General features: G+C 42.2%; 2 protein-coding genes and 1 long non-coding RNA gene across 6 annotated transcripts; 1 reads left to right on the top strand and 2 right to left on the bottom strand.

Annotated features, from left to right (window-relative positions):
- Positions 1-11: 11 nt before the first annotated feature.
- On the bottom strand, positions 12-10,632 carry Trf4-1 (Topoisomerase related function 4-1). Of its 4 annotated transcripts, none has more exons than XM_020952525.2 (5): positions 9,474-10,632; positions 5,792-7,039; positions 5,042-5,722; positions 4,237-4,958; positions 12-3,987 (listed from the first exon to the last, which is right to left on the bottom strand). In XM_020952525.2, the coding sequence occupies exons 2-5, from the start codon at positions 6,789-6,791 to the stop codon at positions 3,253-3,255; spliced, it is 3,138 nt and encodes a 1,045-aa protein (XP_020808184.2). In that variant the 5' UTR covers positions 6,792-7,039; positions 9,474-10,632; the 3' UTR covers positions 12-3,252. The 4 variants fall into 4 exon arrangements, with proteins under 4 accessions (XP_020808184.2, XP_020808185.2, XP_086686353.1 ...); XM_020952526.2 differs by having other exon boundaries at positions 8,445-9,700; XM_086830227.1 differs by having other exon boundaries at positions 9,266-9,683.
- LOC147645070 (uncharacterized) lies at positions 7,304-11,425 on the top strand. Its single transcript, XR_015271080.1, has 3 exons — positions 7,304-7,440; positions 10,845-11,080; positions 11,149-11,425. It is a non-coding gene; the product is annotated as an uncharacterized LOC147645070 (long non-coding RNA).
- Rubicon (run domain Beclin-1-interacting and cysteine-rich domain-containing protein rubicon) lies at positions 10,360-14,000 on the bottom strand. The gene is made up of 4 exons (XM_020952527.2): positions 13,622-14,000; positions 11,380-13,310; positions 11,142-11,295; positions 10,360-11,072 (listed from the first exon to the last, which is right to left on the bottom strand). The coding sequence occupies exons 1-4, from the start codon at positions 13,844-13,846 to the stop codon at positions 10,875-10,877; spliced, it is 2,508 nt and encodes an 835-aa protein (XP_020808186.2). The 5' UTR covers positions 13,847-14,000; the 3' UTR covers positions 10,360-10,874.
- Positions 14,001-16,105: the final 2,105 nt, after the last annotated feature.

Below are 16,105 nucleotides of genomic sequence, written 5' to 3'. Positions count from 1 at the left end.
TAATTAGATCATTTTTGTTGTAGTTTTTGCCGGCTTTTATTTGTCGCATCTTTTTGCTTATCGCTTTCGTTTCATCTTTTCGCTAATTATACAATTAGTTCGATTTTAGCATTGTTTCTCATTTGGTTTATACTAAATTGTTACGATTCCGATTCCTTATGTTCCTTACACAGCTATTAAACTCTATCATATACACGTTATTCATCCATCGATTCACTTGAATTGAATTTAGTTGCGTTAAATGTAATTAAATTAAATTTCATTTAATTTATTAATACCCACTAATATCGCGACGACAAAAAAAAGTGTGTATTTCGAGTATATGATGTATACGTATGTATGTTACATATAGCAACAACGGCACACAAGTCATATGAATACATACTATACATATTATGTATATGGAAGGAGAGTAAACTAGAAAGGAAGCGTTCTTCAGCAAGCCGAAGAGATTGATACCAAAGGCCTTATAATAACAAGACGAGGAGTAACATCATACCATCTCTTCAAAGCCGGAGAGATCTTGTTATTATAGGGTATTTGTTAATACCCTTGCAGTTAAAGGCAAATTTCATTGTTTAAAATTAAATGGGATGGCTTCTATATGGCAGCTATAAGATTGAGATGACCGATCCAACAGATTTTCAAGCCTACATCTATTTAAAGACAATTACAAATTGTTTGAAATAAATATATCTTTTCAAGTGAGCGAGTAAATCGCATAGGAACAGACAGACGGACTTGGCTAAATCGATACGCCTGGTGATGTACATGGGTATAAAATAGAATCAAAGCAATAACGGAAAAACAAGATAATATAAGATAAGGACAAGACTTATGGAATCCAGTATAGAGATGACGTTACGTTTTACAGTTAGTTTTTAGTTTCTTGGTTTTTTTTTCTCAGCTTACTTTTCTAGGCTAGAGGTGAACAGTGATCGGATATTGAAAAATCTACGACATAACCTCAACAATTATAGCGATTATGCGTGGTGTGTGTGTGTGAGTGCTTACATATGTATGTATGTAGGTATATGTATGCTCTGGTAGTCTAAATAGTTGTCGATTTACGATGTACGGAGTCTTACGTGGCTAAATCGCTAATTCTAAACATTTGTTTGTCCACAATTATGCATATAAATATTGTATATTTATCAATTAGTTAATATTAGTAACTACATACATATAATTTATATAAATATTCAACAGACGAGTGCATAAATTTAATAATTCTTACATGCTACTCTCTCTCGCTCTCTTTCACTTTCTGCTCTCTCTTTACCGTTCTACGCTAAATCTACCGTCTCTCTCTCTCTCTGTTATCCTGTGCTATGTCTGTGTGTGTTGAAGTGCTACTGATGGGCCAGTGTGAGTGAGAGAGTGCGCGTGTGTGTGTGTGTAAGGTGGGCTTCAAAGCTCTCAGCTGCAAGCTTGTAGGAGTCTTGTCGTGCGAAAGGGAGAGAGCACTTTCGGTCATTTGCCAACACTGGGCCTCGGGATATGGACTTAACACTAGACACATTTTTGAAAATATTTTGATTCAATTTCGAGGCAAACAACTTGATATTAATAAATTATAAACTCTCTACTTTCGACCTTAATATAACAAATTCAATGACCAAAACATCCTTAAACAATAGATTTCTTCACAAAAAAAAAGTATTAACAAATGTCTGGCAGATAATATTGTGTTTCAAAAACTTAATTAAACAATGTTGTTGCCTAGTGCCGCCACAGATCCCGATCAAGTTGCTAGACTCGCTTATTTGTTTATAGACAACACACACAAATCGATAAGCTATTTTCTGGCGTCACTTTACAATTAGTTCAATTTCTTTTTGCTTGGTTTTTCTCTTACAAAATGGAAAGAAGAACAGCCTAAAAAATGTTATACATGTACAAAGTCTAAATGTTATTTTTGTCCTCCTCATCTCTGCTAGCTCTCGTTTTTTTTTTCGACGTTTTTCTTTTAGAAAAAAAACCTTTTTTCGAAATGGCAGTGCGTTTAGAAAGGGGGTGGCGAGGGTTTGAGGTGATGTTAACTAAGTATTTACAGAGCAAGATCTTGATATTAAAAAAAAATAATTAATGGCAGGAATCGATGTAATCGCCTTGGCATGCACATAATCATAATCAACATAATTATCGTAAATAATATTAAACAAAAGTGGTTTTTCTTTTTTTTGTAGGTTTCTTTTTTTAGCTTTTTGTGTGGTTTTTGTTTTTTGTTGTTTTTTTGTTTCCTTTTTTTTTTGCTTTTAAAACACAATTGCTTATTAGACTTGGGCGTTTTTTGAATGCAATGTGTGTTCGTACAACGTTTTTAGTTTTGCAGATATTTGCTTAAAATTATGATTTAAAAGCTACTAATAAAAATATTAAGCATCATAATAAGTAATAGTAAGTAAAGAAATCATACAAAAATTTACATTTCAGGCATAAAATTACAGTTAGAAATCATCTTATTAAATGTTTAACAATGCACGGGCGGGATAAAGGATACAGAGTTGGGGTATCTGAAGGGATGTGGCTTCTTTTCATTTACAAAATACACTTATTTATTTTAAATAAATTATATTTTAAAATGTGAAGCACCTTTGTATTTGTTTTTTTTTTTTTATATATATAGAAATCACCCTTTACAAGATCAGGGGAGGGGGATTGGGATGATAGGTTTGGTTGTGTTTTTGTATGTGTGTGTGTGTGTTGAGCTCTAGAGAGATTTTAGAAACATATGAATGCGCTTTGTTCTTACATTATTTAATATTTACCAGCTAATTTCACACTTCAGTTTATCGCTCTTTAAACCATTATTACAAACTAATTATGAGTTTACTTTTATATATATATATATAAATATACATATATATATATATTTGTATATATATATATATATATATTATTTATATTATCTTCTATAATATATTTTTAATAATTATAATTTTTTTTTGCTTTCATGTTTATTTTAGAAACAAAATGAAATATATTGAACGCAATCAGAGGCAAAGTGTTCCTTATTATTTAGTTTTAGTAGGTTCTTTTTTGTTGTTTGCTCTTCTAGTTCCAAAATCTAGGCTCAAGCGAGACAGCGCAATGTTAAAAATAAGACTAAGTATTACGTTTTAGGGGGATTCAGTGTATCATAATCAAGATTAGGATAAGGTTAAAGGGGTAAAATAGAAAAATGCAGCATACATATTTGCAGTTTTTAACCAGAGAATTCCCTTTCTCTTTCTCATTTGCTTATCCCATCTATCGCTCGTCCCGCTCGTTTTGGTGATGTTGCCCATCCTGGCCAGATCCAGACGAACTGGAACTGCTGCTGCCTATCGATGATTCCGACGATATGGAAATGATTGATATAGCCGATGAAGAGTTCACCAGCGTGCCCCTCAGCGGCGGCAGTCGATGGTTGTTGTTGTTGCTACTGCTGCTGCTGCTACTATTGCTGCTACTGGTGCTGCTGGTCGACGACGTATTGCCGATGGTTGGGGATCCAACAGATTTTTGGTAGCGACTCCCACCGCCGCCGCCCAGACGTAAATGCTGTGGGCGTTGCTGCTGCTGCTGCTGTTGTTGCTGGTGGTGGTGATGATGTTGCTGGTGGTGCTGTTGTTGCTGCTGCTGGTGGTGATGGTGATGATGGTGCTGCTGTTGCCGGTGACTGTGACTATGGTGCTGCTGCTGCTGGTGATAATTCGAGGAGGAAGAGGAGGAGTTGGACTTGCTCAGCTGCTGCTGCTGCTGCTGCTGCTGCTGTTGTTGCATCGGCGGTGGCACATAGTACTGCTGGTGGTAGTAACCGCTGGAATTGTGACCGCCGCCGCTGCCGCGCTGGTTGTAGTTGCGTCCACCACTGCCGCCAGATCCTGAACCGAAGCCAGCGCCTCCTCCTGAGCTGCCGCCGGCCGGGGTCTCCGCTTGCGGCGCCTGAAGCTCCAGCTCTGAGTCCATCTCCTGGGCAACGACGATGTGGGCAGTTTCCGGCTGTTTTGGTGGTGAAGAGGTTATACATGGGTGCTTGCTGCTGCTGTTGCATCTAGCACGCATGCTGGCTGCAGTTGCTCCCAAGGTTTTCGCATGGAATTTCGTTTGGAGCTTCGGTTTCGGATATAACCGGGCAGCAACTGCGGCCAGCATGGGAGCATAGCCGCCGGCCACCTGATGCCGCATGGGCATTAGGCAGCCGGCCACCACCAATCATCGTGTGTCTAGGCGAGGGATTGTGTGCATTACCGACGAGCCCGTGGATGAGCTGCTGTTTCCATTTCCGCGTCCGCTTCCGGTTCCGTTCCAACTGCTGCTGGTAGTGGGCATACCAACAGCGATCACAGGCAGCGGCATGGCGGGCATGGCGCCAACCATTCCATTCGGTGGCGACAGTGTGATGTCAATGACCTCCGGCGACGGTTCCACAATTTCGCAGTCCTTGCTGTCCTCGGAATCATCACCGGACGAGGTGCTGCCACGTCTGTGACGCGACTGCGATTGGTTCTGCGACTGCTGCTGCTGCTGTTGCTTCTGCTGCTGGACCTTCGACGTCTGTTGCTGCTGCTGCTGCTGTTGGGCGCTGTTACCGGGCGCCGACACGCCAACCACCGCCACCGCTGTGGTGGTCGTTGTCGTGGCGGATGAACCGGTAACAAACGGCTGCCCCAGATGGCCAGGATGACCACTTGGAGTGTGCCCGGCATGGCTGTGCGTGTGACTGCTGTGCCCGTGGGCAGTGGGCATCTGCACCGGATGATGGTACAGTTGCTGGACAACGGCGCCCGAGGGCATAATCACATATTTAGGCGCACCATTTGAGGTGGCATATGCCGCAGCGGCGGCAGCGGCAGCGGCTGCAGCGGTGACGGGCAGCGGTGAGATGCGCTCCACCACCACAAGGTGTTCGAAATTCTCTCGGATCCATTCGCGGTAATCGATGACGTCGTCGGTGATGTGAATGATTCGACCTATGGGAAAGGCAAACGGACAATAAAAAATAATTGCAGTCCTGCAGGGCTTTTAAGGAATTTCATTTATTTTTAATGCTCACCCAGTATAGAGTTGAGGCGCGGATCGATGCCTAGGAGATTGAGCGGACTAACCGCGAGAGCGAGGACACGGTAGGCGCACTTAAAGGCCTGCTGCACTTGGAAGACGCCATAACTGCTTCGTCCAATGTCATTGCCCGGCGTCAGCGGATCCTCGATGCACAGAAGCGAGGGCCGATGGCCATCGACCATGTCCCGCTGCAGGTCATCCTTGGGCATATATCGGCCGCCGTTCTTAATCGAAATGCCAATCTTCATGTAGTTAAACCGACGACCGTACAATTCGAAAAACTCGAGCAAGAGCACACCCAGATTGGCCGTCTCGTGGTATATGGCGCGCGGATGCAGCTGCAGGAAGCTGATACACATGAGGATCAGCGAATAGGAGGAGATGCCGCCGGTGAACACCTCGTTGAGATCGCGGAGCAGCAGGAACTGCTTTAGGACCAGCACTAGCTTCCCCAGCACCGGATAATCACGCTTGAATTTCTTAATTAGCTCCGCCGACTGTACGCCGCTCTGCATATTGAACGATATGTCAACCTTCACCTGCGTCTCCCTGTCCGTCAACTTGATGATCGGCACGGATGCCTTGTCTAGTACACGGACCGTGCATGCCTCCGCAATACCACGACCAACCAGCTCAGATTCCAGCGTACGCAGCGGCAGCTTTTCCCATAAACCTAAAGGAATATATGTAATATGCATTAGAAGAATTTCATTGATTACGGAAAGGTAACGCCCACACTCACCTAGCACAACGAGATCAATGTCGGAGGTGGGCAGAAAGAGGCCGGTACGGAAGGAGCCAAAGATCTCAACCACCGCCTGCGGCCAGATGGAATGGACGACGGCCTCGATGCGCTTGACCACCTCGTTGCGGATGGCGTGCTCGCAGGGCGTGGGCAGGACGTACTGATAAAAGTGCTCGATCTCCTCATGCAGCCCGATGACACCTTCGCCATAGAGGAAGTCCGGCTTTCGCCAGGGTTCGCCCTTGTACTTGGCAATCATCTCCATGTGGTTGTTCATATAGTAATGAGCCCCGCCAGCCTTGTTCTCTGGACGTTTCTTTCGCGATGGATTGTAGTAGATGCTGTTCGTGCGACTGGCACCACCCGTCGTCGTCGTGGTCGTGCTCGCGGTCGTCTGTGACGAATTGTTGCTGCTGCTATCGTTCATACTGGTCGCTGGGGGTCCAGTCGCTGCAGTTGCAGCGGTATTGGTTGCCCCTGCCGTGCTTGCTGGACTGTTGGTTCCTCCTCCGTTTGTTGATGTGATGCTGCTGCTGCTACTGTTGGCGGGTGAGTTATTGTCCCGATTTGTGCCGGAATCGGTGGCCGAGCTGCTGTTTACAGTACTGTTGCTATGCCTCTGCGTGGTACCGTTGAGATGCTGCTGCTGTTGCTGCTCCTGTGAATCCGCCCGGAAGTTAAGCACACGGCTCAGTGAGCTGTTTGGCCGTGATAAGTAGGGTTTGCCCGTTGAATTGTTATTAATATTAGTGTTAGCCGCGTTACTGTTACCGTTGCCGTTACCACTGATGTTATTGCTGCTGCTGCTGGTACTGCTACCGCTGATGTTATTGCTGCTGGTGCTACCGTTTATCGTCGCCGACGTCGTCGTTGCTTGCTGTATCTGCTGGTCAAGCAATGCGCCCATCTCCTGGGCATTCGACTCCCAAATCTTTAACCATGTGCGCAGCGATGGGCCCTCCTGTTCCTTCTGAAACCAGCCAACATATGGATCCATTCAAGACGCTTTCGCACGACTGTTGGCTGGAATGGGAAACGAGGGGGCTAGCGTCTCTCCTTCGCTCCTTCTTCTGCCACTTCTGCCACTTGATGCTTATAGTCCTTCCAATGATATCCTTCGTTTTATAGATATGATGATTATCTAATAATTGTCTCTGGGCATATGCGATCCACGTGAATAAGCTCAGGGTACTGTTGCCCGGGAATTAGCTTCAACCACTGAGGAAGTCTCTTAGCATTCAGTAACTAAGGGAAACATACAAAATGTGTTACGATTTAGTTGGCTTTGTTCTAGTTCTCGAAATCCCAGACAAAATAAGGTCTGTCTGATCTTCAATAGAAAAAAATCTGTAAACGATCGAGACCTATTAATCACACAGTACCTCAAAATCTTAGGAACCGAACATAAATCACATAAACAAATGTATATAAAATTTAATTTATCGACACAGCTGGGTATCAACTGTCAAGCTCTCGGACAGCCAGGCCAGTTGTAACTCATAAAGCCGGGCACAGGCACAATTAGCGAGAAAAGCGAAGAAGTAGTTTCCACGAAAAACCTCCACTGGCTGTGGTTTTTGCAAGCTGAGAGGGCAAGGATTTGAGCGAGTCTAGAGACTTCTAGAGAATAGACCTTGGAGTTCGATGCAAGTATTCTTCTTGTGTTACTATTAATTTTGTCCAATGTTCTTGTTGTAGCACGCTGTTGTATCCTTTTAAATGTGATTGATCTTAAATTCATGACTATCTTGAATTAGCATAGTTTTTAATATAAAATTATGAAATAAGACTTTTAGAGATCTTAAAATAGGTTTTTTTAAACCGAAAGCAGACATTTTCTTCAACTTCTTTATTGACAGGGCAACTTTTATTTATAGAAGATCGATAAATAAACACGATGTGGCGCAATGTGGCATGAAATAAAGCCGATATATGGGTTAAAACCAAAATACGGCAACTTGGGGGGGCCGATGGATGAATAATAAACAAAAGAGTGAAATGAAAATAATAATAAATACAAGTTCACATACAAACTGTTGTACATTTGTAAGTTGCCACTCTCCAAAAGGCGTTTGCATGCATTTTCATTTCGCTCGAATGGAAAGCGTAAATGGCAAACTATTGCAAATTATGCGCTCTTTTCTACAAATAGAAATGCCGACCTCTCTCGCTCGCACCCCCTCTATCTATGGCTCCGCTAGTGCTCCCTCTTCGCCCCCTCTCTCACTCACTCTCTCTCTCTCTCTCACACTCATTACGAGCCAACTGCAGCTGAAGCGTTTAAAGGCGCCAGGCGAAAATTGTTTTTCAGACCGCAAAAAAATAAATAAATAAATAAACTAAATAAAAACCCAGACACACACACACACAACATAAAAAAAAAACACCCAAAAATGGGGCAGAAAAAAATCGACTCACGAGACTTTGCAAATAAAATGACTTCCAAAGTGATATTATATCGCTCACCAACACAATGGCAAGTACTCTAGTTTTGTGCATGTGTATATGTATATATTGCCCGTGCGTGTGCCTGTGTGCAAGGGCGTACAGGTGGCCGTAGTATGCGGGGGAGCGGGATAGCAGGCACATGCACATGTACCGAAAGGCGGCTGAGATTATGCAAAAAAACAAAATGAAATAATACCCGTACCAAGGCACCGCTTTTCGAACGTCAACCGGAATGGCTTTTCGTAGACTTTTTCAAAGTTTTCATTAGCTCAACCGAGATATTCAAGCAACTGAAGATGCATTTTTCTAGAGGAAAACTTTAGTACGCACACACACACGCACCTACATACACGCACACATGAACTTGTACATTTTAGGCAAATTAACACTTTCTTAATGTTGGTCAGTGTTGGTTAACACCCAAATGAGGGAGAGGGTGAGGGCGAGAGAGGTGCCGGAGCGAAAGAGAGGTTTGAGCAATGAAAGAGTGAGAGGGAGCGCGTGCTTTTTCTTTTGTAATTGTTTTATACCGGCAAAAGTATGTTTCTTTTATTGAATTTCCTGCTGAATTGGCAGTGCCTCACTTATCGATGAGCTTCGCAGGGTTGCCACCTTCTGGCAGTTGTACAAATTTTACAGCACTAGTTTACGCAAAATGTAAACATTTAATTTATGCAACAGTAATTAAACGAAAATCAATCAAGAGTTTATCTTCCGCTCTCTCTCGCTCTAACGCACTCACGTGTGCGTTCTCCTTTTAAATTTCTCGCGTAATTACGTTGGAATTTTGCACATTTTTTTAATAATTTTTTTTGTTGCTATTTTACCTTGACGAGTTTTGTTCTCGCTGTATTTCAAGTTTAGCACACATACGGCTGCACGCACTTAAAAACACACAGGCAGACACACAAACGCACACACCTGGACGTGCATGAAATACATAGAAAAACATAGTTATAGTATGCAAGTTTTAGGTTTTTTTTCTGCAGCTTAAAACCCGCCCAAAAATTAATGGAAAATTACAGTTGTTGTCGGCGTCGCCCGCTCTGCTCTTTCCCTCTCGCTCTCTCCCTCGCGGCTATATCCTTATAAGCAGTAACAATTTATCGTTCTTGCTCACTTGCTCGCTCGCGCCTCTCACTCACACTCATATACTGTCACTGACACACACACACACACACGCGAGTACATTCACGAGTTCTTTCGAGTGTCGAATCCAATCGAGAATTACCGAAAGTAGCAGTCTGCTCTTTGTTGCAATTGGCATTTGCAAGCGCCGATTCGCATGTCCTCTGTAGATCGCAGGCTTTTAGCCGCCCTGCGAATATGATTATTTGCTCTTTTTCAGCGCCTCCTGTCCGTTTTTGGCTCGATTTTAACGACGAAAATTGCAATAATTTCTGTGCGAACACGCGACTGGTAGAGACGTCACAATGGCGATAACAGTGTAACAGCAAATCGATGGCCGGTATCGATAGCGTGCGAATATTCCGTTGCGATACTTAAGAGACTATCCCATAAAAAGTTCAGCAGCCAGTCGAAGTCTCCATTTTTGCAATTTGTTGTTTTGTTACTGAAAATGCTCGAAATGCTGTTTTTTAGTTAGTTTACATTTATCTTAATACAATTCTTAATCTCGAAAAAAATAAAACATTTGAGATTGGCTAAAAAATCAGTATACCATTTTTTTTTTTAAATAATATACTAAAAAATACTCAAAAACCTATCGATTGCACTACTATCGGTGGCTTCGCAGCTTAAAATGCAAATGCTTGGTGTAAAATTCGGTATTTTTATACATTCGCAAGATATTCTAATTTTAGTCAAAAGCTTTCTATGTCTTCTTTAATTGTAATTAAATATATTATATTATGAAAAATTAATATCTTTCTTTAAAGAGTTATTGGTTTTTAATACTATTGCAGGGTATAATAAATTTTGGCAAAAGCTCGTAATGCTGAGCCGTAGTTATTTCCGAGAGAATTTAACACAGAAATGCTTTGCGAACTGAAATGAATAGTTTTGATTTAGTAAAGCATTTTTTTAATTTGATTTGTCCCAAAAGATATCGCACAGCTCCGCTTGAAGGCCAGAGATGACTATGAAAATGGCCTGAATTAGACGGTTTAAGAGAAAATACAATATTTAATAATACAATTTGTTACACAATAAATATTCGATATATCTTTATGTTATGTTATATATCTATAAAATCAACATGGGCTCTCATCTCACCTTTCGCTTGAGGTACACGATTTTCATAATAGTTTTGGTAATGTACATAGTTATTTACAGTAAAAATATACACAAATATTCGCAGATATCTTGCATTTACATAAATTAAATCCGTGGACTGCGTCTATCTTCTTGAAGGGGGCAATAATAATTCGTATATAAAAAATCATTCTAATTTTGAAATATAAGAAAAATAGTTCTAGAAAGAGATAAAAATATAAAAAACTGGGCTACGGATTATGAGCTGGATGTCATTAAGAATAAATATAAAGGATATAATGAATGCAAAGGCAAAATTTATAAATTAATTCTCTCAAAATCAACTCGATTAATTTCCATTTCTCAAGTGTCTTTTGCATTTACACAGATGGCGAAGAAACCAAATTTCAAGCGAATGCTAGCTGGCCCGACTCTGTAGACGGGAGCACCTGGAACACGGATAGCTATTGTTGCTGCGACTGCGACACCGGATCTTCCAGCAGCTGTGATGGAAGCAGGCGCCACATCGATCACAGCGATATACTTTTCGTTGCCAAGGGTAAACAAGCTCGCCACCTTTGCAGTGTTCGCAGACAAAGGCACGACCAGTGCAGAGCTTGAAAGGTAATAGTAGTAATTAATGAAAAATATTTATATTTCGTTTATCTTTGATTTCAAAACTCACCACACAGTTACGGACATGTTGTTCATTTAATGCTATTACCTCCTTGATGGATCGATTCATGCTGCTGTTTTGCACGTCCACAAAATCACACATGGACCACATGTCCGGGTCTTGGGTAATGTGAGCAGGAATAACATTGAAGAAGGCTTGCTCTCTTTACGTGAATAAGATGATGATGAAAATGTAGTTCAACAGTTCAACAGTTCGAATTACAAAAGAATTTTAGAGTCCTACTTACCTCTCAGCAAACCGACAATTTGCTATAAAACTTTTGACCGTCTGAAGTTGCTGTCTCCTCCTCCTGGCGGTGGCCAGTTCCTTGTGCTTGTACAGCTGCCCATTAAGATCAGGGACATGAAATAACGGAAAGGCGTACATTTGCTCAATTAGTTTATATGCAAATGAGCACACTGGATAGCACCGGAAGTCCCAGGAGCGTAGAATCCTCGCTGGAATGGCGGATATTTGATTGCGATGACAGCCAGTGCACATGTATTTGCCAAGGTAACTGCAGTAGCGAAAATGCTGCTGAAGATGCTTTGCCACACGCATTCCGCAGCCGGCACAGCGTTGATTCTGCTTGGCGAGCAACTGGGCCCGACTCTCCGTGGGATGTTCGGTGAATATGATTTGCTGGCGAGGCGGTGCCCAACTGGATGTGCCCCTGGTCAGGCTGGATTGCTCGTGATCCTTTTTGGGCATTGGCAGCGGCAGAAGTTTTTGCGGCGCCTCCTGTTCGGAAACGAGCCACTTGAGATGGCTCAATCGTGGCAATTGCTGGTCACTGAAGCGCGATATCAACTGCAGACCCACTGCCTCCGCACTGTGGTTCTCCCCGCCGCCGGCAATCTGCTCGGCATAGGGCATTAGATTTGGTTCCGCTAGATTCCGGTTGCTGGGACTGTGATCTGGTCTTGCCTCCAGCCTACGACTCCACTTCACATGCTCGATGGCTGTGATGCAGGCCTCCGAAATCCGAAAATGGGCATTCTCCTTTTCCAACTGGGTATTGTTGTGCGTCTGTCGGGACATTTGAAGGAAGGAGGCCAGCGATTGCTGGTCCAGCTTATCGCTGCCCGGCGTAATGCTCACCGAACTGGAGGCTGTCGTTGAGGCGGTACTACTGCTGCTTGCTGCCGCCGATCTTTGGATATCCCAGGGTGCCGATGCTGTGCAGGGAGCCGACGCAGCAGCAGCTGCAGCCTCATCCAGCATGCTGACGCCCTCGAAAAGGGTCTGCTGTTTCTTAAGCTTTCGGCCATTTATGGCCAGGAAGTTGTCTAAGACGCCGCCCTCGCCGGTGGCATTTAGGTCCTCACCTAGGCCCCTCTGGAACCAGCTGGTATACACGGGCGGTGATCCAAATAGGCTGCCCAAGAAACTGCCCACCGACGAGGAGGTGGAGGAGGCTGCTGCTGCTGTTGCTCTCGGTATCTCTTCCATTTCACGGGGCACTTGTTGCTCTTGTGGCGTCAGATCGGTCCAGATTTTAATGTCATCACAGTTTATAAGTTGTATACGTTTATTTGGACTGCCACCGCTGGACGAGCAGGAACTTGTAGATGCCGGGGCATCCACAAAGTCTTCCCTTGGCCGGTGGCTTCTGCTACAGCTGCTGAACGTCTGGCAGCGTCGTCGACTGAAGCCGCTCTCTTCTGGCTCCACTTCCTCGGGCTTTAGATTCGGCAGACTCTTCAGTCGCCGCAGAAAGCTTCGTTTCTGCTGCCTCTGCTCCTCGGGCACGGCCTGCAGCTTGGGCGAGATGCTAAAGTTCGGCTGGGAGCAGGTGCGCCGATGGCGTAACTTATTTCGCACCTCCAATTGTCCAAGCAAACCGCTTTGATTCATCTGAACAGCCGTTAGGCACACAAACAGGGCGGTGGCATCGCTCGAATTACGCAGAAAGGCCTCCTTGCTGGGATAATAAAAGTCCATTAGCTCTGGATCGGAGACTAAGGTCTGCAGGCACTGCGTCAGGCACTGGGCACGCAGCGACCGCTCTGTCCACTGCACAAGGAACACTTCAGCACCGAATACTACAGCCGGATGCGACTGGGACTGCTGTTGTGATTGTAGCTGTGGCGGTGGTTGTTGTGTCTGCCTTTTGCCTGCACTTGCTAGCAGGAACTCAAAGTCATCCGCCAGTCTCTGCAGCTCCACGGGCAGCAACTGATAAGTCGTGCAAGAGGGAGACCCAACGAGAATGAGAGAGAGTGTGAAAGAGGCGTTGCATAAATACAATTCTTGTATCTAGTATTCAGTAAAACGAATAGCTAATACCCTTGAATTTCAAGTCTATAACTTCTAGCTACTTAAGTAGCTTGAGTACAGACTGATTTGGGCTAAATCAAGTCGCCTGGTGACGCTCTGATCGATCTATAATTATGTAAATACCGATATCACTGGGAATTCCCATACCGATCAGAGTGAGTCAGTGGCTACTTCTCCTGCTTGATCTTTGCCATCTTTGGCCTGCTTACCATTCCATGCTGCAGTATCCGGGTGCAGCTCTGCGATAGCAACTGGAATCCGTCCGATGACTTCGCACGAAACCAGAAAATTGTCGATCTTCTCAATTCCGACAGAAGGGAATTTCTTGCCAGGCGTTGTTGTTGCTGTTTTCGCTGCAATTCCACGGCACTTTCCGACGTAGTTGCTACGGCTGTTGCTTCGGTTGCCACGTATGTGGGCGCAGGCATGGCCATTGCTGCACCTGAATTGTCAGTGGGGCGGGGCGCTTGGTGGTCGCATTTCCATTTAGTTCTTCAATGTTTTGCGAATTCTTGTTATTATTATTTTATTTGTTGCGATACTGGCCAGTGTGCCAGTTGCTGTTTTCAGCCGAAAATACCGAACTACGCATTTTAGATTTTGTCGGCAAACGGTAACTCTAGGTATGTGGGAAACTAGAGTTAGCCTAGTCTTGAACCTTTTGGATATTTTGTATATCTAAAGCTGTTATACAAAATAACGTATGTTTAGACTAAAGTCGGTTTATAGCAGCTTTGGAGACTTATCAGATCGATAAACTGACCGTTGATGTCTCTTATCAGAAACTTGAGAAACAAATAACTTGGATAAGTTTTCTTTTGTGTTTAATTTTCAATGAACCAGTTTTTTAAGACGTTTGGTTATTTTTAAACCCTTTCAAGGGTATTAAATTTCGCTTAGAAGCTTGTAATTTTTTAAAAAATTTTATATCGAGTATACAAATTTTGTAACACTAAAAAAACTAACAAAGAAGTGGTTACAGAATTGAAATTAATGCATTTTTGACGTAGTTATGCAATTCGAAAACTTTGATTTTTCCCAAAAAGTATCATATAAAAATTTTAAGGGGTTGCATTGTAACATTTTCAATAATTTAAAAAACACTTTTATTTTTACAAATATTTTCTTTGCGGTATGCAGATAGTTTAACCTTTCAGAAAACAACACAGAAATGCTTTCCAAATGGAAAGTAATGCTTTTCCGATCGATCTCACATTCGGACCCATAGGTTCTATGGGAACTGCAAGGGTATACACACGTCGGCTTATCAAAGTAAGCTTTCTTCCTTGTTTTTTTTTTTTTAACAAAAACACTTAAGCACCACAGTATTCATATATTTTATATATATTTCAACTCTATAGCACTATTTACGACCTCTTTTTGACTTTATTAATATTTAATTTTCCTATAACAGATGAACACAATTCGTTAAGATAGTAATTCAATAATTATGATTATGTTAATTAAAAGAGAGTTCATGGGTTTATATTACTCAGATTGCATCGAATAAAGTCTTCGTTAGTGGACATTCATTCTCTCTCTAGAGTTCTAGAGGGGGAAAACAACTCGTAAGTCATTTTAAACCCTCTAAAAGGGCACAAATCTGGCCAAAATGAAGCCAGGCGTTAAAGCCAATGCTAATCGACAGCTTTGGATAACCGCAGACAGCGGTGGCAATATTGGTGAGCATTGAAACACGTGACTTGAAGTGAGGTGTTGGTGCAACGAAGCAATTGAATTAGCCAGCAAGCCCCCCCTGAAGGGTATCCACCGATATCGGAGGTTTACACTTGAAGAAATGATACTTATTTTGCAAATTAGTAAAATAATATAAGAAAAATTAAAGTGTTGGTAATTTAACACTCTTATAATCTCTCATTATTTTAATATATTTAAATGAATTTGTTTGAAAACATTTATTCATTTTATTAAGCTTATTAATAAAATAATAAAGAGGTAAAGAAAATGTTATTAATTTAACACTCTAATTCTATCTTTTTATTGAATATATTTGAATATTTTATATATTTGTATTTATTTATTTATATTACTTTCATAATAGAAATAATATACACTGTATATGACCATATTTGATTGGAATTATTCTTTTAAAGAATAGAATTAAAAGATAGCCTTTACAACCTTTAAATTTTTTTATTTAAAGGCAAGTCCTTATATAAAAAGTAAAATCAATTTTTTATATATTTAACCCTAGTATTTTAACCAGAATTTTAAAGGCAAAATACCGACCGCTCAGAAATACAGAAACCAAATATACACATTGATTAAAAATCAATTAGTTAATAGTTTAGATATATAAATTAAGACAAACTAAATACAAAATTTATAAAATATACTAAATATACAATTACCAATGGATTTTATTGATGAAAAAATCATTTCTTGGAGTGCATAGAGCAACAGCAAAAGGACTCTAGGTGCAGGAGTAGGAACGGAAGGAGCGAAAGGCAAATGTAATTGGTTGTGCCCTGACCCCTTGACCCCTGGTAGCTCTCCCATCCCACTCCCCCTGCTGCGAATGAGTTTACAGTTTCGATTACAACGCTGCCCCGACGTGGTCAACAGCCTTAGGGCTTATTTTACCGCCACTTTAGCCAGCTCGAGTGGCAGGTAACTAGGCAGAAGGCAGGATTGTAGGTTCAAAAGGTGCCTGCATTGTCAGGTATTATTAA

Source organism: Drosophila serrata, unplaced genomic scaffold (assembly GCF_035046125.1).
Source record: "Drosophila serrata isolate PLE 108 unplaced genomic scaffold, ASM3504612v1 contig_23, whole genome shotgun sequence".
Lineage (NCBI taxonomy): Eukaryota > Metazoa > Arthropoda > Insecta > Diptera > Drosophilidae > Drosophila > Drosophila serrata.
This window is presented reverse-complemented; position numbering and strand designations above follow the sequence as displayed.